The sequence below is a fragment of the Manacus vitellinus genome, unplaced genomic scaffold (assembly GCF_001715985.3).
Source record: "Manacus vitellinus isolate BGI_N305 unplaced genomic scaffold, ASM171598v3 scaffold_20_pilon, whole genome shotgun sequence".
NCBI lineage: Eukaryota > Metazoa > Chordata > Aves > Passeriformes > Pipridae > Manacus > Manacus vitellinus.
Window position 1 is genome coordinate 1,629,826 of NW_021939471.1, and position 26,016 is coordinate 1,655,841.

Here is a 26,016-nt window from a genome sequence, read left to right on the forward strand (position 1 = left end):
CTATCCATGCTGTGTTCTGTCAGGCTTTTTGATCAGTGTGAAGCACACTGCTCACATCTGGAAATAATGTCATTAATGTGAGAGAAGATGCACGTTAGCTGAAATGAAGGAATGAAATGTGTCTGGAAGGCTCTCTGTGTGCTCATAGCATCTGAAATTAGCCTTCATGTTTGGTTAATATGTGGAGAGTCCATCAAGAAAATAGCACTGGTAGGGTTTGGGTACTCCATACTACTGGCTGAGCATTTTGATGGTGGCAGGAGGTTATCGGAATTTTTCCATTGAGATTTCCCACCTACTGTCTCTTCTTGTTTCTGTTCCAACCTCCATGCCTGCCTGCTTTCCTGGGCTCTTCTAAAAGTTGTCAGTAAGTTAAATTTACTGGCAGATTCCCTTAGGACCTTTTAATCCATAGTGCATGATATTTAATATTCAGATCCACTATCCCATTTGGCCAGTTGGTGGACGTCAAGTTTTCTTGATTGTGTTATTTAGCAGTATGTTAGATTGCACCCTATTTGTGTGTCCAGGTGGCTGTTTCTCTTAGTTCATGAATTAGCTTCCCTGAAATCAAATAGCCTCGTTTCCCTGGAAATGGGCTCACAGATACAAGAGCAGGTAAAAAACATGGCCTGAAGCAGGAGGGCAGGCTATTTGCAAAATCCCTCAGTATTGGCCTAATTCTGTTGTCTTAAAAAGTGAAATTTGTAGAAAATTAATCCGTTATATGCAAAGGCGATGTTAATATAATGTTAAGATTATTCTGCAAGATGTACCTCTAAAATACACAGGAGGACAGCTAGCATGACAGGAAGTATAAATCAACATTATCTTGGGTTTTGCATATATGGCCTCATGCTGTATTACTGTGGGTGATTTGCTGTGTGTGGAGTTCAAAGCATTCAGGCTTGGTTCAACCCAGCCACAGCAGCGGGAGCTGGTGTCACATTAAAGAGCTTATGGATTAATAAATATGTGGAGGGTGTCTGAAAAAGTTGGATCACATATCCCTCCCGAGGTTTGTCCCTCTGTGTTAATTCTAAGTTAGGTAATTTCTGTCTCTGTACGGTTCCCAAATGGCTGAAAAAGCTGAGGGGATTAATTTTTACCATTATTTCTGCTCCAGGTTATTAGTTCAGAAGCCAAGATGTCCAGTTTCAGATCCAAAGTGCTGTCCCCTCAATGCACTGCCTGAATTACAAGTACATGAACTTAACAGTGAAGTATCTCATCGCTGCTGATGCCAGTGGAGCATGAGCTGTCTGGACAGGGAATGGCCAGGGTGCCTCCTCCATGTCAATCTGGACAAGGAAAGCCGTTTGGGGAGGGCTGTTCATGGCCCACAGATGTGGGTCGGTGTCACTGTGTGGTTTGTGGTGCTCAACTGTGCTGGGGTGTGGGTGCAGCCAAGGCTGGTGCTGCCTGTGAGCTCTGCTGCCCTTCCTGCTGTGATCCAGCACCTGCCTCAGCCAGCTGAGGTGACAGGCAAACATACTGGTGAGACTGCTGCTCTGTATTCCCTGATAATGAGGATCTGCTATAAAGGGTAGGGAAGAAATGCTCATAAAGGTACAAATTCATTTTAACTAAGCAACATGACATTTTAGAGGACTGACTGTCCCTTCTTTTCTGATTTTTTTTGAAAGCCTTCATTGCAGTTTATGCAAAAAGTAAGAAAATCATAGTAGAAAGAGGAACTTCTGGCTTCCATGAAGTACAGTGTTTCTGTAGATTGTCCAAACTATTCCAGGTTACTACTTATTGCATACCTCTCACTATTTAAATTCTGCTGTATTGTCTGTCCATTCTTGGTGTTTCTGTATCAATATTTAAATTACTGAATTAATTTCATTCCATAGTAAGCTAATGAAATGACAGAAAAAACCCTCACCTGAATGGTGCAAAGCACACCCATGTATTCTGGATTTGGACACGAGCTGTGGATGAATCAGGCCATACAGCAGATAGTCACTGCTAAGTTGTTGAGTACAAAGATGCAGTGTGTGACTCACTCACTGTGTCTCTACTACCATTATAAACTCTGAGAGCACTTGATGAATAACAGGGAGTCAAGAATGAATTCATCCATGTTTCACTCTGTAACCATCTATTATAAATACTGAGCCAAATTCTGCCTCCAGATACACACAGTTCCCATTGAAGTCTGCCCACTGTATTTATTTTTAAAGATAAAAGCACTTCTGTTACTTTCACAGGGGACTTCTGTGGCACAGTCCATTGTGAGGATGTGAATATCCTTCCCCAAGAGCTTCAAGTCAATCAGGGAGTGTCTGCCTGGAACCAGGAAGGGTACTTCAGGGATAATAGCCTCCAAACTGTGGTGGTGGGATATAACCATTACATTTGCCCCAGTGATTTTCAGAACAACATTCCCCACGCTTGGCTCTTGCATAATGCTCCCTGTCCCTGCTGCAATTCTGGGCACCTCTCATGGGTGACCCAGGGACAGAACTGCTGAAGCTGATGGGCAGGTTCATCCTGCTCTTGGGGCTTGCTGTCAATCACACTTGGGTTGGTGAGGGAAACTTTGAGTTAGGGCTTGGGTTTTTTGTTTGTTTGGGTTTTGGGGTTTTTTGTGTGTTTTTTTTTTTTTTTTCCTGAGCTTCCTCAAGGGACATAAATGAGAATGTCTCATTTTTTTTCCCAGAACAGGCTCTGTTCTGTCCTCAGATCCCAGATGTTGGTGGCTTTGGATGTGTGCTACTCATTCCTAGTCAAAGGGAGACATTTGTCCCATGGCCTCATGTTTTGGGAAGGCTCTGATCAGCAAATATTCTCGAGTGTCATGTAGTAAACAGACCTAGATGCAGAGGGTATGTAAGAGAGGGTATTTGCTCAGCTCAGACTCTGTCCTTCATAATAACACCATCAGCTTTCCTGGTATGATGTGAGATGGCTGCTTTAAGGCTCTGGCTGTACGTGCAGAATATCTCGCTGATGAATGTCCTATCGGGATAAAGGAGGTGGGGAAGGCAAAGGGGTGTGGAGCATGTTTACTCTTTCTGTGGCTGATTGAGCCATGTCTCCTTGCTTTGTGATACTGCTCAGCCCACTGTTTTCATTACAGCTCAGAGCAAGTTTCACCTGCTTCTGCAGTCCTAATGCATGTAGTTATTCCCAGGGAATGGGGCTGGGCCAGGGTGAGAGCAGGCAAAGCTATGCTTCCCAAAACAATATGATCTCACCAGGAGGCAAAAGAGTTATTAGTCCTTTTTGGTATGGAACTACAGTTTGAGTCACATATTGTGAATGACATCTAATTTTTGTGATTCACCGTGTTTTGTTTTTTTTTTTTTTTTTTTTAAAGCTGAAGTAGCTTTGGAAGCCATTATTATTAAATAACAATACCTAATCAGAAAGGTTTGAGTTATCACTTGTGAATGATTCTCTGGCAAATAACAATAGCTTTTTCTTATGTTCAGAGGTTTTCTGCAAACTGACCCGACTTTGTGGATAAATGTCTGCAGAATATGTGCAGTATCCAGTTTGTGCCTTCTTTTCTAGACTGCTCAGCCTCTGCGATAACGTGGCTGGTTGACTGCGTTCAGCTGATTTCTTTTATGTGTTTTTCTTCTCCCAGGAAAAAGAGAGGTAGCAAGTGCTTTTGGAAAAGGCATGCTGGTTTTCACTTTGAAGTAGCTAGCTCAGGGCAAGCCTTCCTCTCCTCCGCAGAGGTTATCTTATCATCAAAACACAAATTATGATTTATTGCCTTACTAGGTTTGCATATTGAGGAGCTATTGCTACATTTATCTGCGAGGAGTATCCAAAGCCTGTGGCTTGTGCAGTGACTTCTTTTCCTGGCTTGGATAAATGAGAGCTAATGAACAGGAATGAAATATATGTGAAGCAGCAAATAATGATTAGTTTTGTTTGTGTATAAATACTGATAGTCATAAGAGAATGCAAATGCTTGTGTGAGAAACAACCGTTCCCCACAAAAGGGAGTGAGTGTGAATGTTTACAAAACAGCAAGTAAGAGGGGATGTAAAGAGGGTCAATCAGCACATATGTTCAGGAACCCAGTGCATGTTCTCAATGTGGCTTCTGTCCTGGGAAGTGGCAGATTGCTCGTGCTGCAGAGGACACATTGCCTTGTCCTTCTGTGCTTGACGAGCACCCGCCCTCTGCAACTGCAACACCAGCTTCACTTCTTTTAGCAGTTGCAGTGTTCTTCCCTTCGTTGCCCCAGGAAGGTGTCGTTGCACTGTGATGACAGATTCACTTCTTGTTAAGTGGGTCGACATTTGACTGTAATTAATGAGTTCAGATCAGATTAACGACAGCCCTTGAGAAACTGGGGCTAATAATTGCAAGGCATATGAGAGTCAGGGTGGACTTGATCCATAATTTTTACTGCTGGTGTTTTCTTTTGGGCTTAAATTAGTTCACTATTGACTTGGACAAACACACAGAGTCACTTCTGCATTTAAACTCTCCCTTATCTGCGGGACACGAATTTACCAGGAGCACTGCTAGTAACATGACTGTGTTGCACCTGGTCCCTGCCTGCTGGTCACCCCCTTGGAGCTGATCTCTCCTGCTCATGTCATTACAGGCCAAGCGGTGAAGGCAAGGAACCATGGCGGAGGATAGGAAGGACGAAGCCAAGGCACCGCACTGGACTTCAGGTCAGCTAACAGAGGCTTCTTCACACCCACATTCACCTGAAATTAAGGATCAGGGTGGTTCAGGTGCTGGACTGGTCAGAAGTGCCAATGGATTTCCCTACCGAGAGGATGAGGAGCCGAGACTGGGCGGCCACGAGCAGCTGGAGACGTATGCTCAGACCAAAGAGAACGGGATCAATGGGGAGCTGTCGACCGGGGACAGGGAGACCGCAGGTAATGCACCTTGATGCCCTGCTGCAGAACATGGGGCTCTGCACACCACGGGATACTTCTCCAGAGGGAAACATTAGGTGGAGCCAAGTGTGCACAGGGGCTTGGGGGAGTTGGCATGAGGGAGCATGTGCTTTGGAAGGGCACTAGCTCTTCACAGTAAGGGCTGCACCTTCACCTAGGCTTGCACAACTTGTATCCTTACCCAGGATCCTGGGCAGGGCTCTGAGAAGGCTTCAGGAAAGGCATGACAGTGCCTTAGTCCATCTTGGTCAATGGGACAGGGTCATCTCTCTAGGGATGAGAGAACAGACTGGTGTAGACCAGCTGCTCAGCTCCTCTGGGCTAGGAGGGAGTAGGAGACTGCCCAGCTGTCGTGTATTTGTGAGTGCATGAAGGATGGATTCTGGTACTGCTCACAAGTAACACCACCTTGAAACCACATACTATTTGCAGAATAATGCATTGCTCAGTCTCACCGGGAGCACCACAATTCAGCATCAGCATTTATTCATCCTTGCCTAACCATGTCTCACTAGATTCTCACTGGGACTTTGTCTGTTTGTAAGCTATTTGAGTTTTTTGGGATGCAGCTTGTTATTTGCAGAAATAAAAGACAAGTGTGACTGTGTCAAAATGAAATATGCAAAGCAAGTTTCCTGTTTTAGAAGTAAATACTAATTCTCTCCGTGCAGAGTTCCCACTTTAAACTCCAAATGCACAGTGAAAGAATTTCTCTTGTACAGACACAACCACCCTTGATGCATCCGTTCATGCATGCTAAAGAGATCTTTCTAGCAGTGTTTTTTAGCTGTTGACAGCATTTGGTGATGCTATGCATAATCTCTCAGCAGCTGGAGAATTTTAAGGCTCTTGGACCCTACAGTCATTTCATAAGCAACTGTGCTGGAAGTGGAGATCTCTGCTAAAAGTCAATGAGTTTAGATTTAAAATCTTTTCTTGTGGATAGCCAAAATTTGAAAGCCAAAGGTAGAAGAAATCCTGTGTGAGGTTTCAGGTGAACACACTGTTGATGACTGGGGATAATAACAAGGTCTTGTCTCTGTGCTGTAACCCAACTTTATGCTCAGCAAATGAGCAAGAGAGGTAAGATGCTGCAATTCTTAGGTGTTGATGTGAGCCAGGGGAGGATTGAGTGCATTTCTCATCTTTGCCACAAATTTTTCACAATGTGGACAAATCCCCTCATACATGCACAGAAGTGGGAATAGCTTTACAGGATGAAGAGAAATTGCCTATCCATAGAAAGGGAGGAGAGAATGCTCTTCTCAGGCTCTCTCAAGCTCAGGTTCTGAGTGATGCTCAGAGAGAGATCTGAACATTTAATGAAGTTTGCAGCTAACAGGTGAGAGGAGGCAGGAATCCACTACTGGCCATCAGTGGGCATTATAGTAGTGTATTTTCACATTGCTTTTTGAGGCAAGTGGTTAAACAGCAGAACAAGACAAAATGAGGCAGTATGGTCTAGGGCAGGCAGCAGGACTGGAGACACACACTTGCCAAGGGAACAAGATTACTCTTGATCTGGGTGAAATTTGCTTCAACCACCACTTTGTGGCCTCATTTCCTCCTCCCCTGCTTTTTTGTCACTATCTGCTCAGATGGCAAGATCTCTGGTGTGGGGACTTAACTGTCAATACTATACAGCTTTTTTGTTTGGAAGTCTGAATATAGGCTATCTCCTGGCATCTTTGTGCTTGAGCAGCAGAAAAGTCCCTAGAACTGCTTGCCTTCATGCATGAATTCCTAGCTCTCTGGAAACTTGTGCATTGCACACTCACACATTGGCTAAGTCCACATTTAATGAATGCAATGTAAACCATCTTAGGATACTTAAGATATATTTTGAATAATTTTTCTCTTTTCGAAGGAGAAACCTGTAGCAGTAGAAGTGATAATAGTGAAGAAGGGACCAAAGCATGTATTGCCACTTCACAGTAGTATTTACTAGCTGGATGTGCTCAATGCCTCGTGAAGCCAGATGTTTAGATTTTTGGTGTTTGACTGAGAATTTGATCATGAAATGAAGATTGTCATTCACCACCAAATTCAGTCTTCTTTGCTGTGTTAGTCTGCTTGCAAATTTTAATTGCAGTGGGGTGTTGTATCAGGAAGGGTTTTTAAATGCCACTCTGTCACACATAGTTGTCAATAACGTGAATCATTTAATCATTGTAGTGGCTTACTGACTCCAGACAGCTGAGAAGAAAATGCGCAGGAAGCCAAGGTCGATGGAGATAACTAAGCCAAACTGTGGGGTCGAGTGGATTTACAGGGATTTTATTTTCCCTGGTGCAAGTCCAACAGTGTAACCTAGGAAAATCTTTGGCTTCTCAGCCTTCATGTCAGAGTCCATAAATCTCCAGCAGCTGCAACAACCAGCTCATGCACAGCAGAGCGCTGTTTCAGGGGTTGTGTTTCCCAGGCAGCCATCCATCACCACATCCCTGGTACACTTCACCTAAGAAAGGTCCTCAGCACCTGACTGACCCAGGAGCTGGGATTTAGCCACAAAATGGGCTTCTCCTAGGGAGAGGTATTCTGCAATAGTCCCTTCAGGGCACAGCAAAGCAGCAGGACACCCATTTGCAGGGAAATTGGAGGGCTGCGTGTTAAGGGAAAGGTTAGAGTCAGGCCACCGAGACAAAGGCACCTTATGCCAACACTAATGCAGAGGCATGGGGTGGTAACGGGGGAGGAAGTAACAGTTCTTGCCAAAACACATCCAATCCATCACTGTAAGTGACATTTTTAGGTTTGCACAGTTAAAATTTGCCTCTCTGTGTGTATGTGTCTCTCTCTCGGGCATCTGTCTAAGAGTTACTGAGTCTGACCTCAATTTTTGGAATCCTCTGAATCTGGCTGTTGTGTTGCCTGTGATTGATCTGTCTCGGTATCGTGCTGGTAATGGCTGCATTATGGAGACACATCAATACCCTCCTTTAAAATGGGCGATGGGAACGTGGGAGAGTGCACAGCACTGTGGACAGGGCAGCCTCAGGGCCTGATCCGGCAGCCACCAAAGTCAAAGAGAGTAGACTGGTTTTTTTGGCATAGCACACAGGAGTCTGTTAGGGATGTGATATAAGTAAGGGCAGTAAAGCAGTTATTCCTTTTTATATGCATTTGTGCATACACATTTCTGTATATACTTGGGCTGCCCTTGGCAGACCAGCTCAGCCCTGTGCCTCTGCCAGCCACAAGTCCCCTGCTGTTCCTGCCATGCTCCTGAAGACACCTTGCCTTCGGTGCACTCTGCAGCATCCCACAGCCCAAGGCTCACCGAGTTTACAATGTGCTCTTCCTGGTACGTGCCTGCCCGTGTCCCTTCTCACTTGCATACACACAGCATCTTTGATGAGGATTCTGGAATTATTGAGAGTAGAGGATGAGATCTGTAGGTTTTGTCGAGCCAAACCTTTTCATGTCACGTGAGATGTGTGCTGCAAAGGGGGCGTGATAGTGTAATCCTCAGAACCTCACTCTGAAGTGGGCTGACAGGGGAAGCTCTGGGTTGAACCCCATGGTAGAGCACAGGATGTACAAGACTTGTAATGAAACATGAGAGTGGCAGCCTTTTCTTTGCTTACTGTAAAGTCATGGTCAGCTAACTGGGAGGAAACAGTGAGAAGCAGTATAGATGCATTGCAGTGTGCATCTGCACTGCTCTGGGAACCAGCAATTCAACACAATCCATCTTATTTGAATTGCAGGGAACATCAAGCTGCAAAGGTTTGTGGTTTTACACTTAAAATGCATCTGTTTTTTCTTTTCAGTAATGTAGTGACTAACCTGTCAAATTTATGTAATTAGGGACAAAAGTAGTTAGATGCATTGTGAACCCTCTTCTGCAATATGTCTTTATGTACAGTGACTCAACTGATTAAGTGCTTTCTTTATTATATGGCAAACTCAGGTTTGTAATCAGAGGGGTCTTGGATTGCCCGCACAGTTATTTGATGAATTATTTTTTTGACAGATAAAGGGCAAGCATTTCTGAAAATCCTGTTACCAGAACCTCAGGACAGTGTCTGTGTCCTGGTGTCAGACAATGTTCAGGACAGTAACATGTCCTACCAGAGTGGCAAACTGAGCCCTTCATTAATTGGCAGGGTACCCAAACTATGTGGGATGCAAAGAGGCTGTAGAAAACTGTAGCTGGCTTCCTGACACAGCACAGCAGATGCAGGTTGAGCTCTCCTGGCTCTTGAGTCATGGGAAAGGTGGGTGAGAAGGAGCTTGTAACAGATCCACCGGAGAGGCTTGGATTTTTGGTGGCTGGGGGAACCCAGAGACTGGTGTGTGTTAGACTGTGAGTGAAACAGAAATAGGGGGAGCTCTTAGACCTATGAGAAGGAATGAAGAAGTGGCAGTACTGAGCTGAGGGAGGAGTAAGGGATTGAGGAATTTGGGGGAACATACTCATCAGCAGGAGAGCTGAGAGAGGTGAAGGGCTGAGAGCTGGTGAGGTGAAAGCTGTGAGGGAGCAAAGCAGGGGCAGGAACTGGCAGGGAAAAAAGGAAAAACTTGGAAGACAAGGTAAGGACAATAGAGGTTCACTTTTATTTGTTCATCCAGAGGCAACACAGCTTTTTGCATGATGGCAGATATTACCCCAGAGAGGAGGGGATCCAGACATCAGGAATGGCACAGTCTGCAGGGAACAACCAAAGAGAAAAGTGTGAAAGGACAAATCACATTTCAGCTTTGGATGTAATTTATTCTGATAAAGCTCTTTGTTTTAGGCTTTGTTTAGATGGACTAAATGAACATCTGCAACAAATTTATACCTGTGACCAACTACTTTTTAAATAAGCATATTTTAATAAGCTGTGGGGAATGCCAGCCTGAAGGACTTCCCTGGCATAGCCAGTAATGCTTGAGCAGAGGTGGGGAGTCCCTTTAGGTTGACTATGCAAAAAAACCATGTTGAAGGTAGGGATTGTGCTTGTTTCAGCCACCTGGCTGTGAGTCAAGGAAACAGTGTGTATCCCATAGCCTTGCATTGCAGTAGCCAATCTGCAGGTGAAGAGGATCCTGTTCGCAGCCCTCAACACCACTGCACTGTCAGGAGATCATTGTGGTGTGTAGCTGTGGCGGCTCAGGACCCTCAGCCCCCAGGGCTGGGCCTGGAGCTGTAGTGAAGCAGGATTGCAGCACCGTGGATGGGGTCAGCAAACACGACAGCCTCTCCAGGCTGATATGCACTGACTCACAGCCTGGTCCCATGGAGTGCTAATTGTTTGTTCCCCCTCTAGTGACATCTCGTTTAATCTCCTTTTCCTTTCTCTCTCTTTCCATACAAGTGATAGTATTCTGATGGCACTGCCAGTAAACATACAAACAGGCCTTCATTGTACAGAGACCTTTTTAGTCTTTCTTTCTAAAAGGACTTCTTTGTCAGTGATTTCCTCTTAGTTTGCCTGTTCACACTGGCTGTCCTGCTGCTGCCCAAGCCCTCCTAGAGTTACCAGAGCCCCCCCAACAAGCTCCCTGAATGCCTTTTTCCAAAAGGAGATTCCCACCCTTGTTGTCAGATGTGCATTTTCAGCAAGCCACATGTCTTGAGCGATGCAGAAGGAGAAAAATCATTGACACTGAGAGCTGAGTGTGTCTGCTGGGTTTGTCCCATTTCTGTTATTTATTTTGCAGAGCTGAAAGAAGGCATCTTACCATGTCATTGATGGCTCCCATGGGAAAGAAGCTGTTAATTAGGCATTTTGATCTCCCTCCCTTTGCCCAGGAAATGTGACAGTAATTACTGTGCACCATCATTCTGCCAATTTAGATACAGATGAACATACCGGGCTTCTGAAACTTTTCTTCTCTGTGTGAAGCGTAGTGCAAGTGTCATTTTCTTGGACTTATTACTGGAATATTACAGACATGTTCAAATTATGTTGCTGAAGACAGCATAGGTGGAGGCTGCAAAGCCCCTCTGGGGCACTACTAAAAAATGCTGGGACTTTTACCATGCTCTGTTAAGCTCACTGTAGAGGTCATTCTCAGTTGTCCTTCTGCAGAGGACCGAGAATGAAGGCACAGAAATTCCATCACACATCCCCTACCCACAGTTATGTTCTTCCTGATTCTAAAATATTTGATAACTGCTGTGGGTTTTTCTGTGGCTGGCCCTATTAATCACTAAATCCAGTAAGACAACGTGTTTTGTCCAACCATAACTTCCCCGAGGGGCTAGTTCTGCCCTCCCACCTCCTCTTGGGACTTCAGAAATCAGTGATAGAAAAGTATTGGTAGGAGTTAGAGGGTCTGACACAGTTTCGGGCAGAGCAAACATGCAACAATTATTGCTTGAAAAGGAGTGGTGTGAGATAACCCAAGTGAGCAGGTGCTGTTGACTCCCATGGCTGGGAGTCAGACACTCAGAGAACATCAGTCTCTCTTATCCCTAAGCTCCCCTGGGAGTGTGTCCTTCAGATTCGCTTTGAAAGCCGTGTCTCAGCCCGGGTGCAGTAACACCATCACAGTCAGCTCCTGTGTGGCACCACATCAGCACTGCATCTGGCCAAGAGAAGACCTCAACTAGCCCTTTCCTTTGGGCTCCCTGGTGGTTCAATTCACTTTGGTATTTTCTTGTTACAAATGAGCATCCTGAGAGGGAATTGCACAAGCAGCTGTGCTTCCTTAAGAAGTGAGAGTGTGTTGGCCTGGCAACCAGCGTTCGCTTGGTGCCATCAGCGTTCCCAGAAAACGTAATCGATAACAACCTCAGAATGCAACGAGGAGCAGTGAGGCTGGGCTGTGGAGGAAATATCTTTCATAACATGTTGTTCCAACCGCGCTGGTGATTCAGATCATGCTCCATGAGCACCATTTATTGAAGTTGCCTTTTGAAAACACCTGCAGCCATTCTTGGGGGGCTGCTGTAGCCAGGATAGCTATTGCTGCTGAAGGATGAGTATCCTGTCAGACATAGAATGCATCCTGGATGTTAAATTTTCTGCTTTTGTCTCCCTGTTGTCTGCTTGCCTCTGTTGCCCTTCCTTGCCATCTGTGTTTTGCTGCCTGGTCTGATGGGGGCTGTAAATGTAGACTTTGCTGGTCAGACCTTGACCCTCCAGCGCTGGCATCAGAAGAGTGACTGGTGGGGCATTTGTGTCCAGAGGCCACTTCTGTTGTGCTGAAGTTCTTTTCGGTGTATGAAGTGTGTGGTGTGTGGTAGGAGGCAGCTTCTGTGTTTATGAATTACATAAAGTAGACAGGACTTGTAAAAGGCAGGAGAAATGGCACCCGGGTCTGAACAGACTTACCCCAGGTCAGCCAGGAGGGCTATGGCAGAGCCACGGACAGGTGGCATGGTCCTGTGCAGGGCTGGGCTCAGCTCTACCCCTTGCAGAGAGGTGGAGACAAAGCACTTCAGTGGTTCATTCCTGTCATGTCTACAGGGAAGTCATTGTGATCTCCATCCCCAGGATGGCGACGTAAAGGACGTGCAGGAGCACTGGACAATGTTTGGTACTGGGCAGAGGTCTCTGTGATTGCAGCTGGAAGGTGGTATTGCTGGGGACTGTGCCAGCATATAATAATCCTTTCCAGTTTTGATCCAGGGGGCAGGAAGATTAGGAGGAAGGTTCGTTACTAAACAACAGAGCCTTTTTTTGCAGACACACAGCTGCTCTTGTTCCATGCAGAGCTGAAATGGCAACTTCTCCTCCAGAGTAACCTTGAAAGGGAAGCAGCAGTTTCTTAGGTGACAGCCTGGGACGTGCTGGTGGGCACTGCCGGCCAAATTTCCAGGCCCCTTACCCTGTGCCTGGAAGTGTGGTCGTTAACCTGGTCAGCCCTGTGCTTCACAGATCCCTCCCTGTGGAAGCTGAGGTGTGTGCCTGGTGGACATTCCAGCCTTGGCTAAGGCCAAGTTAGCCCGGCACGAGGTGTCCCCAGGTCCCATCTGATGGAGGCAGGTCCTGCCACCACATGGACTGGACACAGGCCCTTCCTCACTGGGCACAGGTTTAACCTTTGGTGGAGAGGAGGTGGGTACCCTCACATGGCTCACAAAAACCAGAGTCCCACGAAGTCTGCTGCTCCTGCAAGGAGTGCCAGGCATTGCTGATTCCTTTTTTTCCCTGTTGCCATGCCAACATGGCCCCACACGGAGTGAGATCTCTTATTAATCTCCACTGAGAGAAAGTATGTAGCCTGGGAGCTTATTTAGCATTCAGGAGTGCACTGGCTCCCTGTGACGGCTCTGAGCCACAGCCAGGCTGGCTGACAAAGGAAAGGAGGATTTAATTTTTTTTCCTCCTTTCCTCTAGCATTTGCTTCTCAAGGTTAAGGGAGACAGGGAAGAGACTAGAAGCACTTTCTGCTGGAGACCTCACTCGACAGTCCTCACTGAGGCACAACTTTCATGGAAATGGAAAGGAAATATTACTTTGGGGCATATTTTCTGTGCAAAATACAAGTATGAGAGAGATATATATGCAAATTTCTTGGTTTGACTCACTCTGATGAGCTACTCTGTATTAAGATTGAAAAACAAAGGCAATCTGGGTTTTAATTTGAGTGAAACTCAAAGGAAATATTAGAAGGAAGCAAGGGAGAACTCTGTCTTTTTGCTGTTTTAATCTGTGAGGTTACGATATAGAGAAAAAATCATCTCTTCTCTTGCTATATTCATATCCTGGGTAAGGACAGCAAAACTCGACATGTACTGGTGTTTGGTTTGGGTTTTTTGTTTTGTGGTGTTTCTACTGGTGGATTAACAGCTCACTTTAAATTCAGACCTTGTAATGGTAATTAATACAGATTTTTTTTTTTTGCCTTTGCCAGCTGAAGGGATGGAAATCAGCATGAAATGGCTGGCATTAGCTGACAGATGAGCACTGATGATCCAGTGCTTGCCCTTACCAAAGGCTGATCTGGAAATTCAAAGGCAAGACTCAAAGTGAGAGGTCTTTGTACTGGTGTTTACAGCTGTTCCTTGAGAGATGCTGAGCAAAGCATTTACTTTTTCTACAGACTGACTGCAAAACAGAGTCAGTGGTGCTTGGAAAACCTCTTCTGAAGTGATGATTTAGAAATGCAGTTTTGGTTGTTTCTCAGGGTTTTGTTAGTACTGAGGCGTTCCTTGTGGCATGCAAAAAGTGCAGGAAACTCTGGGCACCCCAGCTCTGTACATTAGATCATGTGAGGGATCTCCTGCCATGTGTGGAAAATACCTGTTCAAAACTTTAGTTTTAGTTGCATGCAATGTATGGAAAATAACTGTGAGATATCATTAGCTTCAGGGCAGAAAAACCTGTTAGCTGCTTCCCAGAGAGTCATTTTCACTCAAGACTGAGTTGATTGAATAGTTCATGGGAATGGGTTTCCCTTGGAGGCACTGTGTGTTTTGGGAAACAAACAAACAAAGGTGAAAACAAACTCCAGGTATTTCACTTTTTGTTCCTGTTTCTTTCCTTGAGACTAATTCGTGGTGATAAATGATCAGTTTGGTACAGCTCCCAGCAACCCATCTAGCCTATGGCACTTTGGATAAACTGATTTGCAGTCAGGTCCTCGGCCCATGCTGCCAGTGCTGTGTAGATACGACAGTCTGACTGATGTACTCAAATTGTTTTCATCCACAGCTTTGCACCACATGTCAGAAGAGGGAGAAGGATTATCCGTGACTGTTGCTTTTTACCCCAAATTCAGAGTATGTGCCACATCTAGGGTAGGACAGCCTGCGCAGGTTGGTGGTGAGCTGTAAAGGAAAATAATCCTTAGCTGTTCCTGTCTATTAATTACTTTCTCTTTCCTTTCCCTGTCATTCTTTCTTTCTGTTTAAGAATATATTGTCCTTCTCACCAATTGCTCTGTCAGCTCTTCCTTCTCTTCCTCTTTTCTCACGTTGTCTCTAGCTTTTTTGCTTTTTTTCTTCATATCTACTCTCAACTTTGTCTCAGCCACCCAGTGTAGCTCCTCTGTGACCTGGAATTTCCACAGCCGCTCCTCATTTGCAGTACTCTTGGGAGCTCTGCTTCTGGATGCAGCTCTCTTGGTGGCTGCAGGGACCTCCAGCCCTGGCCTCAACTCTCCCCACAGCACCTGGATGTCTCCAGCACTGGGGCTGCAGAAGCTTGCAGGTGTTAGAGTGCCCAGAGAAGGCAGCTTTGTCAGAGGAAGTGGAACAGGTAGTTCAGAAGATCAGAGTTATAGAATAGCCTGGATTGAAAGGGACCTTAAAGATCATCTAGTTCTGAACCCCCTGCCATGACCTTCCACTAGATCAGGCTGCTCAGAGCTCCATCCAGCCTGGCCTTGAACACTGCCAGGGATGGGGCAACCACAGCTTCTCTGGGCAACCTGTGCCAATGCATGGGTGGGCACAAAAGATGCACTGAGGGCTTTTGTGTGCATCTCTCACATCTCCCTTCCTCAAGAGTAGGTGCACAGATCTTTTTCCTGATCACATTGCACAGGCTGAGGTGTGAGCTGATGGTGTCCAAGGGTGGGGAGGCAGTGGATGGGAGCAGGCTGTATGAGCATTCAGGGATGAGTCCTGGTCAGAGACAAGGCCCCTTTCTGCTGGGGCAGTGCTAGAAGAGAGGGGGAGAGATGGCAGAACTGCTGAGCTTGGCTGAGAACTGCTCTGAACATCTATCCACGCCACAGCCCCCGTGGGACTGAATTAATTTGTATGTGCTGCGGGCCTGTTCTGCTCTGCCTCTCTGTGGAGACACTGCATGCACTCCTTTGGAAGCACGGCACACTGTTCTCAGGAGTCAGGAGAATCACACCTGCCTTGGTTCTGGGGCTGGGTAGGGCTGGGAAGCAGGGCTGGGAAGAGATAAGCCATGAAGCTGCTTCTGCATTGCAGAGCTGGGCCAGCAGTGTGAGCCTGAAGGTGAACAGGGCACAGCATTGCTGCATTTTATGTGTGTTAAATATCCCCTGACAGGTTAAACCAGCATTCTGTTGGCATTGGCAGTGATCTTCAGTCCTCCTGACTGGGCACAACTAAATCCCACAGAGTGTGTGCACAGGTTAATGTTAATTTTAAACTTAAATCCAGCAGAGTTTATATAGCATGCTTTGAATTTTTGAAAAAAAAAGATCACAGAAAACACTGTGTTTAAAAAACTTTTAAAAAAAGTGTTTAATACAATCTCAGAAGGAGCTAAAAATGAATTTTAAGGGACATGTCACCTCTTGCTGTAAGTGGCTGAAGCTCCACTGACTTCTATAGAGGTTCTTAAAAGACTGTTTAAAATGTTAACTTGTACTTAAGTTAAAAATAAATACTGATTTAAAAGTGAGTTAAAATGAGTTACCCATTACATATATTTACTCATAGACAAAGGATTAAATATATGGTTCTTTGTTTTGAAGTCAAAGTGATTTTTTCTGCGTGAGTCTGAGGGAATTCATATTTTAGGAAAAGATAGATAGAGCTGCTTTATATGTGCAGGTGATGTTTTGAGCTGATACCAAGTCCTAGGCAAGGCAGTGGGACCTCACTGCATTGCCCTGGCTGAGGGTCTGGTGTTGTCTGCTTCAATATTGCGTGCTAACTCTAAATTGTGTTGCCCATGCATCAGACAAAACCAAACAGATAGCTTTTCCCACCTCTGACTTGGCTGGGAAATGCTGACAGTAAATATTTTGTTCCAGGCAATAGACTTAAGAAGATGTGACTCAGGGGATGCACAGAGAGCAAGTATTTGCAGTAATGAGGGCTCATTTCTAAAGCGTTGCTTTATTGTTCTGACATTTGTATGGCTGCTTTTTAACAGACTTACATCTTTCGAGGGGGGCTGGGGAAGAGACTGATCCCTTGGTGTTCTGTTCTACAACTGCCAGACAGCTTGGCACAGGCCACTGCCTAATGAACGTGCTGGGGAGCCACAGGAGGGGACTCACTGTAGCTTTCTGAATGGCTCCTAGCACGAGTCACTTTGGATTTTGCCACCGTGTGCCTTGGAGATTTGGACTATGTGAGCAGCTCTCTCAGTGAAGAAGGTGATCAGGAAAGTGCAGTCAGGGCAGTTTTGTCAATCACACACAGAATGTGTGGAAGCAATCCAAGGACAGGCAGCCTGAGCTTCCCTGCTGCTTCCCCAAATGCTGCACAACAGCCCAGGGGGCATGGGAAAGGCACCCTCCAGCCTCCTGTTTGCACCAGAGCACAGCCAGTCTGACACCAGTTGTGTACCAGATTTACTCTGCTGTAATGCAGATAGCATAAGAATCATGGAATCACTAAGGTTGGAAAAAACCTCCAGAATCAGGTCCTGGAGTTTTAAGGGGCTGGGTAATGGTGGATCAGATTTACAATCTAGAGGTTAAAGAGAACATAGGAGGGACTTTTGAATACCAAAGCAGAGAGGCCTAAGCTCTTTGCCGTGTGGCTCAGCAGGGTGTGAAACTGCTGTGTCAGGTACTCAGCTGTACCTCACCTCTTCATGCTCTTCTCACATAGTGACTGCAGTACATCTTTCCCTTAAGGTAATCTGAATGTTTATACCTTGGGGATTCAGTCAAAGTTCTTTCTTTCTCAAAACACAAGCCTTTTTTGACCTGTTCTGTTGGTCAGCTGGTGAATCCTGGTGATTAAATTAATCCCATTGATGCTGCAGTAGCTTGAAGTCAACGAGTTTATTAGGGAAATGATACTTGTCAGTTGTGTTGTGGTTGCATTTAATTTAAAAGCTGATGTTCCTATTATTTGCCTTCATACCTCCTGCCAATTGCTGTTGATATTGCCAGCATCCAGATCAAGGATCTACTTACAGCAAAATATTTACACTCACAAAAGCCATTTGAAAGCCAGTATTTGAATTCTGTAAAGCTATGTCACTGCTTTTTTTCTTCAGTTGCAAGCACTAATCTATTGGCATTATTTGGGGTTTATATAACTTACTCATGCTGCTTTGATTGCTGTTGTGCATTTCTCTTTTAATCCAAGTGCAAAAAGGCAGGACGTAGAGTTGTCATTATCCCAGTGATTAAGTCCAGCCTGTATCTTTGTTTTTTCCTCCACAAATGTCACTGGGTGACACCTGGGTCTTTTGCCTCAACGTTTCAGCAGTCTTGACTGAAACAAGTCATCCATCAGCTTCCAGGAGAGCTGAGCATGAATTCAGGGCCTGTCCTTAGGGGACTAGCTAATGCCTCTAAACAAATCGAATAGCTATTTGGTTTATAGCCTTGCTGCACTTGGAATTGCAGTACCCCGCGGGAAAAAAATCCATAGGTCCTGTTTGCTTTTCAAATTGTCAAAGATAGCAAACAGCCCCTTCGTATCTTTCCTTTTTGCACTAAGCAGTGCAGGTTGCTCTGTGCTTTTGTTGTTGACTGGCTTCCACTGTGCCAACAATTAGTGCTGGTTACCTTGGAAACTGCTCTGCACCCCGCTGAGAATTTTGACAGGCACATTTTGACTGAAATTGCTTTGTTTTCCCAATTCTGCAAGCACACATGTAGATAATCCTTTTGCTGTGCTCTGCCTGTGTTCCTTCCCTAAAATGTAGCAAAATTAATGAAACATATTATTTTATCCTTTCCATCTGATTGCAACTTTCTTTAAACCCTGCTTTAGCCTCAGTGCTCCAGGAGCATTAATTATGGTTTGCTTTAGCCGAGCTGACTTTTAATTTTCTTGGTAGGTGTCTGTGAATGCATGAGAAGTTTTGACACAATTTTCAGTCTCCTCTTTTCTGTCCCTCCTTCCTGTCATCCCTTTCCTTTGGTTTTCTCCTGGAACGTTTGTTGTGCCGTGCAGTTCCAGCACGTTTAACTTTGTTTATGCCTTAAACGAGTTGTGCTTTACAGAGACCAGATGGCACCTTCCTTGGCTATGGCAAACTCAAGGTCTGCTGCCACCATAGTGGCATCAGATAGAGATGTTGCCAGAAAGAGGGAGGGGTGGTGCTGCTCCAGGCTGGGAAGAGCGTCCTGGTGAAATTGTGGGGATGTGAAATGCATTTTCCTTTTAGGAGGAGTTGTCCCTGTTGCTGTGAAATGGGTTCTCAAGTGGGAAGAAGTGGTAGATAGGTGGGCTGAGTGATCTGGCTGAATGGCAGTAATGGAATACAGGCAGCTACAGGCACAAAAGGAGAGGAAGAGCTGGGGAGATAAAATCTGGTCTGACTGAAGCAACACTGGCCTGAGAAATCACTGACACTGTTAGCTGGGGTGACGAGCAGGCTGTTTCCCAGGGTGAGCTGTACCAGCCCTGGTTCCTCTGCCAGCAGGTTACTTGAGGCAGTGCCGGGTCAGGTACCTGCAAGGCAGGGAGGTGCTGTGAGCTCTGCCCATAGGCAGTGTCTCTTGTCAAAAACAGCCCTCAAAATAATCATAAAGCATTGCATAGAGGGGTAGGGAAGAGAGAGAAGATAAAAGGCACTGCTGCATGAGGGCTGTCAGAGGCAAACAGCTAAGCCCAACTAGTTTGATCTAGGAAGTGGTATTCTTGAGAAATTCAGCTTCTTCATGGAGCCTGAGGTCATGGTAGTAAGGAAGAGAAAGAGGAAGAAGTGCCAGAGGCTGAAGGAAAACCATTTAAAGGGCACAAAAGGAACAGACACCACACATCACTGCAGAGGTGTGTCACAGATCTGATTTTTGCTCTTGCCTTTATAGTTGCCTGTTTTTTTTCTGGAGATATTTGGTGAAAGCTCAGACACCTTTTATAAAAGACTCTTGCCACCATCTGTAAATCTGTCTCTGGGGCTGGTAGACCTGTCCATTAGAAAAGTTAATGGACTGGAAAGGGTTCCTGGGAAATGAAAGTACTGTAGGTAATGGATTCAGGTGCCAGTGGAGACATCTGCAGTCCATTGACAACTGCAGCAGCATCAATAAGAAATGAAGGAGGGATTTGAAATGACATCTTGGCCTTGTGCAGGATCTGATCCCATATCCTGGGCTCTGCTCTAGCCATGCTTTGGCATGTAACCTCAAGCTCCTGCTTGAGTCTCTGTCAGTAAAGGGGGGCTCAGGTGTCTGGAGGGAGTGTCTGTATGATGCCACTGCAGTTTAAATGTCCATGCCAGAGCAGCTGGGGTGAGGATTGGGCAGCTCGAGTTTGCTTGTGAGGAGGGGAGCAGCCTTTGGATGCAGCAGGTCTTCTAAACACAACCAAGAGGAAAGGCTGCAGCTCCCCATACCATCAGCAGCTGTTTCAGCATGCCCTGTGCATTCCAATGCTCTGAAAGAGTTTATGTCCCTGAGTTACCTGTGGGGCAGGGAGATTCCAGAGCTCCCGATTCAGTGTTTTGGGGGCTGGGGTTTATAGAAGAATTGGGCCTACTTCCAAAACCAGGAGCACAGAGTGCTTACTTGTTAGAGTTTTAACTTTGGTTTTAAATTAGTATAGTGCCCCAGACAGGTGTCTGCCCTCCCAGCAGGGCAGAGTCCTCTGTTCCTGCCAGGGAGCAGTCATGGCACTGGCAGCAGCTGGGCAGAGCTGACCCGACAGCCCTGTCGGAGCTTGGGCTGAAGTGAGAACCTTCAAGGGAGCAGCAGAAGCACTGTCCCTCTGTGCCAGCTTCTGGCCTCACCTTGTCAAGGGGCTTTGAAGAGCTCGTGCTGAGAGTCTTCCACAATATCTCCTCTCCATTATGGACATCACATCCAAGGACTGCCTGTACTTTTGGGTACTGCATTCCTTGAAATCAAACTTTGAAGCTCTCTCTGTGTCCTGTATCACAAGCAGATGACATCTTGCTAAAAAGGAGCAGCATTTTACTCTCTGCAAAATACAAAGGAAAGGCATGTTGCTATTCTTCATTCTGCTGGAGTATAACGTGAGGCCAAGGTTCTTGTGCCTTTAAGAAATGCATCTATTTGATGTTACTTTTAATATGTTAGTGCCATTTTTGTTGCACAAAGTAGAATCACAGGGAAAGAGGGGAAAAGAAGGAAAAGGGGGAAAAGGGAAAGAGTGAAACAAAATATCTACAAGCAAAACTATGTCTAATGAATCCAGAGCTTTTAGGCTGTGAAGAATTTGCCTGGCATCCAGGCTGGCTAAGTCTCCTTTTTCTTTTTTTTTTTTTTTTGTTCTGTATCATTAGGCTTCCTTGAACTTTAACTGAACCATGAGGAAACTATGAAAAGTCTCAATAGCTGCCCTGTGAGGATTTGACTTACCCATTGGATCTGCTATTTATAGTGTCCATTAGTACAGAAATGTCTGTCCTTTTGCAGCAGCCATGTATAGCAAAAGCACTGCTCTTCTGGTGAACTGCCCGTGCCTCCTGTGTCACCCAAAATATCCATCAGCAGAGTGTTCAGAAGCCTTTCTCCATTAAAAAACCCTGCCAAACAAAACAAAACAAACAAAAATAAAGCACAAGCCCAGAGGCCATTTGTATTTTTATTTACTTATTTTGCATAGCATGAAATTGAAATCTCCACTTTTCAGGAGGCAACCTTTCACCCCCAGACATATCTCCCTGTGGAACATTGTCTTTGTCCCAAGGAAATTACCTCAGGAAGAGAGCTGAGAGAGTGGGAACTGTCTTCCAGCCTCGGAGAGCTCAGTTGCACCAGAGAACCAGGCTAGATGGGAACAAGTATAAATTCTGTAACAAAAGAGATCATTTTTGATAGGGATCGGTCTTACCTTGCTAGGAGAAGGGTTGCTTGGCTGATAGAAAGCAGTTCCCCAAGTGGGTTTCCCTTGGTACCTTTGCTCCAGGGTACTAAATCTGGTTTACATTTGCATATTCTATATCAGAAATTCATGGGAGCCTTTTCTTAAATTTTTCATGTAAAAATAAGCTTAAAAAATTTATTCTCTTAACAGTCTTCCTTGTTGAGTCTTGATTTGTTCACCTGAGCTAACAGTATAGACTTGATGATGTTGCTTTTGTCAGTGGTGTTGTCATTAATAGATTCACGGAAATTTTGACAGGAGGGCCATGTGTCACATCCTCCAGGTGTAAAGTGGTGGCAGGAATTGGCGCGGGGTCTCCTGGAGCTGTGAGACTCTGTGAGCTCTGAGCTGTTCTCCGTGCTCACCAAAGCTGTTGGGGCAACACTCTTTCCTGCTCTGAAAAGGCAGCATCTGGACAGGGGTGTCTCAGGTATCCAAGGATGCTGTATGGAAGAGCAGTTTATGTCCCACCCGTGCAGGGTGCTGCAGCACACCACGGGTGTGGGGAGGACACCTCGTGCCTGCAGGAAGAGGATAGGCCAAGCTACAGGTTCGTTCTCCAGGTTTTCCCTTGTTCTTTGCAGGCTGCTTGTGCCTCACAACACAGGGAGCTGTCAGGGCTTGTAAAGATTCCAGATTTGCGTCCAGTCCACTGCTCTGCAGCAGCAGCACCATGTGAGAGTCTAGGAGGGTCTGGGAAGTGTCTGTTCTGTGTTTCTCACAAGAGGAAGGAACCAAGAGGTGCTGAGAAGCATCCCCAGCATCCAGCAGCTGTGGAAGCAGGAGAAATTCAAAAAAGTCCCAAAACGAGGTGCAGGCCTTGGAAAGGCAGCTGGGAAGATTGCTGGGCTTTAAATCAATATCCCTGTTCTTTCAATATCCCTATCTTTCTGTAGGACTGGCCACATGTGTGACTTGATTTATGGGGTTATGGTGCTCGATTCGATCTTCTTAACCACTGAGGGGAGTTTGATCTCATACTAGGGGCATGTTGTTGAATGGAAGAAGAGAGATCTAGAGCTGCTGTTTGCAGTCTCCTACTGCTAACAGGCAACTATATCATATGTAGTCCTTTTCATAAATGTATCAAGCCCCATCTCAAAGCCAGTTAATTTGTTTCCTCCTATGTTGAAGGCTTGCAGCACTTCACTCCACTGACAGTAGGAAAGCGGCATCTTTGGATTTCTAGTCTGAATATGTCCTTGGCAGGTTTATATTCATATATTTTGGGGTTAACAGTTTTTCAAATCAGCTTATTTTTTTCATTGCTTGGTAGTTCTGACATATTCATCTATCTCTGTTGCTATTGGCAGGAGCCAGTGGAGCTGTTGCAGTCACTGCCCTACAGGTGACCAGTCAGGAGGGAAGTGAATTGTAAGATATAAATACCAACAATTAGGAATGTTGTTTGCCAGTGGGTGGGGATTTTTAATATCTCATTAAATAGTTTGTTCAAAAGAAAGATTAACCTAGCACTTTGGTTTTAGACAAACGTGGCTGTGAAATTCTAGTAACTCACATCTATGTTTGTTTGGGGGGAAAAAAATCAGCTTTTCTAAATGACAAACAAAGAGGAATAACTTTACATTGAAAGTACAAAGGAAATCTGTAAGAGTACTAGCTGTGAAAAGAAATAATTATTAATCTAATGGACGGTGTCCCTTGTCAGCATGGTTGCTGTGAAGTTACATGTAGGGCATTGATTTAAATATACTTGCCCTTCCTGGCCAGTCCTTGTCTGAAGGACACAGTAATGGGTGAGCAGAGAGCTTTTATTCCTGCCTCCGGGATGATGATTAATGGGGGGGCTCTGACAGGAGCAGGGTGTATTGACATCTGTCATCACAGCCCTCTGTCCCCACGCGGGGGCTGGAGCAGCACTGAGGTTTCGTTCTGTTCTCAGGTGTGTGCCCAGCAGAGCAGCTGGTGGGCTGTGACCATGCAGCTTGTGGCCTTCCCTGAGACTCAGCTGTGACTGCATTGGGAACAGCTCTCAACCAGCACTTGGATAGAGCTGGAAATTGAGGGGGTTTATTTGCACTGAGTTTGGCTGAGAAAGAGGAATACACTACTAATGACTAAGTGACAGTGGGCTAATATGCAAATAAGAACAAGAGACCCTTTTTCTCCAAATTATTTTGTCGATGGTTCTGCTGGATCAGCCCTTAAGAACTTGATGTGTTGGATCAAAGGTACCTGAACTGCCTATAGGGCAGGAAGCCTCTTTGGTTATTCCCACATGCAGCTGTATGCCTGATGACATTTCACTGTACCTTTGAGTGGGTCTGGAGCCAAGATGAGACACAGCTTCTCAGTTTCAAAGTATTTGCTCCTTCAGTGGTTCCACTGCTGCCCTGTGGTCACCAGAGCACCCCGTTCCTCAGCCCCTCTCGGCCGTGCCACACCTTGAGGGTGGTGGGGAAGATCATAGCCTGGCTCCCATGGCACCCGGGTCTGTCAGGCCTGAGCCGGCTCCATGCAAGTCCCCTTCCCTGCTCCAAGCACAGCAAGAGTGACAGCTGGGAGCCAAGCCCATGTCCGAGATGGGGACCCAAGAGCCCATCCCACAAAAAAACTGTTACCCACTACAATTCCTCTGCGTGCTACTCAGACCTACTGTTTCAATAAGGCTATGAGTGGCAGCCTTAAAAGGGGTGGGGAAGACAGAGTATGCATTTTGATTGTACAGAAATGTTAGTCGGCCCTTCTTTTTTCAAGTCCCTCATCAGCATAGATGGCTGTCTGGGAAGTGCCTTTAATGCATACTGAGTATGTGCTGTTGAGGAGGAAATAGCATCCAAAGTGCATGTTAGAATGCAGCTCACTTCATATATTAAATGTCAAGAAATCCCATTACTCAGCTGGCCATTCTACCCCTGTTTGCAAAACAGTACCTGCAAAATTTCTTCTAGACATTTAATAAATGATCATCTTAAAATTTTGCAGTTGCTGCACATTATCCCTATCAGAAAGAACATTTAATAATGATGCTTTGTGTATTTTGCTGTAAAGGCTGGACTCCTGATTTTTATAAATATTCAACATTTTCCGCTGAGATATCTTTGGAATATCTGGTCCTTCTATTTTATTTTTTAATTGATTTTCTTGTATTTCAGGGAAAAAGATTACCTTTTAAAAATGGATTAAGTCAGCCTCCGTTTTTTATTGATTAAGCTAATCTTTATGATTTTAAAACACCATTCTGATTAGCATGCTTTTCTTTTTTTTTTTTTTTTCCTGACTTTGCTGCTGCCACAGAAGAAGTGTCTGCGAGGATAGTACAAGTAGTAACAGCTGAAGCTGTAGCAGTTCTGAAAGGTGAGCAGGAAAAAGAAGCCCAGCACAAAGATCAGCCCGGACCTCTACCTTTAGGTAAAATGAGACAAAGAATGTTCCGAGTACCCTCGTGCCTGCAAATGCTGTGTGTGTGTGTTACAAAATGCAGTGCCAGCCATGTATTCACCTTGGTTACGGTCAGGGGTGAACCCCAGCACCGCTGGATAATACTGGAACCACATAATACCGACGGCAGTGTCCTTGCATTCCTGGTTCTTTGTGCCCTATGACTGTCTCATTCCCCCTTTGCTCTAACAGCAGCTCTCCAGCTGGTGTCTGGCTCCAGAGTGGCACAGCCCTGAGTGTTATTGGTGGCAGGGGTTTCCTCACGGTGTTTGGTGGGACCGTCTGTGCTCAGCCGTGTCCGGCGTTGAAGGATTGATGTCTGGAGAGGCAGAGGTGGAGGAGAGCATATAAAAGGAAGTGAGGCTTTGCTGGTTGGGTGGTAGCTGCTCAGATAGGGGGAGGGGGAGCACCTCGACAGGAAGCAGAAAGGAAGGGACACAGGTGAGGACGGAGAGGGATTAGCAGCTGGGCAGGGTGAGGGGAGATTGTGGAAAAAGGAGTCACACATGGTAGAAGCAAATGCCAGTGGTCTAAACTGGGAACAGTACCACTGCCACTGGACCATACCATGTTCCCATCCTCCTGCTGCCTCCTTTGTGAAATGTCTCTCTGAAATACGTGTGTATATACTTATACATGTATATATATAAAAGAAGGTAGGTATACAGCCTTTTTTACCTGAAGTGCTTCCTCCTTGCCAGAAAAATACAGTAGCTCAAAACACGTACACGAAAGGCCAGAGAAAGGCCATAGTCCACCCTGAGGTAGGGAAGTCTTTCAGGCCTGCCCTGGACAGGTTTTGCTGAGTGCACCTACATTGTAATTAAATCAAAACAATGCCTTGTGGTATTTTCCCCACAGACACTCCACTTGCTTCAGTGCAGTGGCTGGACCCTGCCCAGGGATGAATTAAAGTCGATGACTAGTTTAGAATATTTGTGGAAAATTTGGTTCTCGAGGTCTTTTGCTTCATTAAACTAACTTTGAACTGCAGCAGGGACATGTCAGCTGGTAATTTCATTCTTTGGAGACACTCAGTTTTACATGGAATACCCCAGTTCTGTAAATGGCTTCATACATATATAACTACAGATCTCTTCACTGGGGCCTGGGAGAGGC

The 26,016-nt window shown here is 45.5% G+C and overlaps 1 protein-coding gene across 26 annotated transcripts in view; it reads left to right on the forward strand.

Moving 5' to 3' along the window:
• The window catches only part of MAP2 (microtubule associated protein 2), a 220,986-nt gene that overhangs the window by 142,502 nt on the left and 52,468 nt on the right, over positions 1–26,016 (forward strand). For 25 of the 26 annotated variants that reach the window (XM_018071768.2, XM_018071773.2, XM_029959492.1 and 22 more), the window contains 2 exons: positions 4,580–4,865; positions 24,754–24,813. In XM_018071768.2, coding sequence (XP_017927257.1) covers positions 4,604–4,865; positions 24,754–24,813 — 322 coding nt within the window. In that variant the 5' untranslated portion in view covers positions 4,580–4,603. The remainder of the gene's footprint in view (positions 1–4,579; positions 4,866–24,753; positions 24,814–26,016) is intronic. The other variant, XM_029959494.1, reaches the window with a different exon arrangement.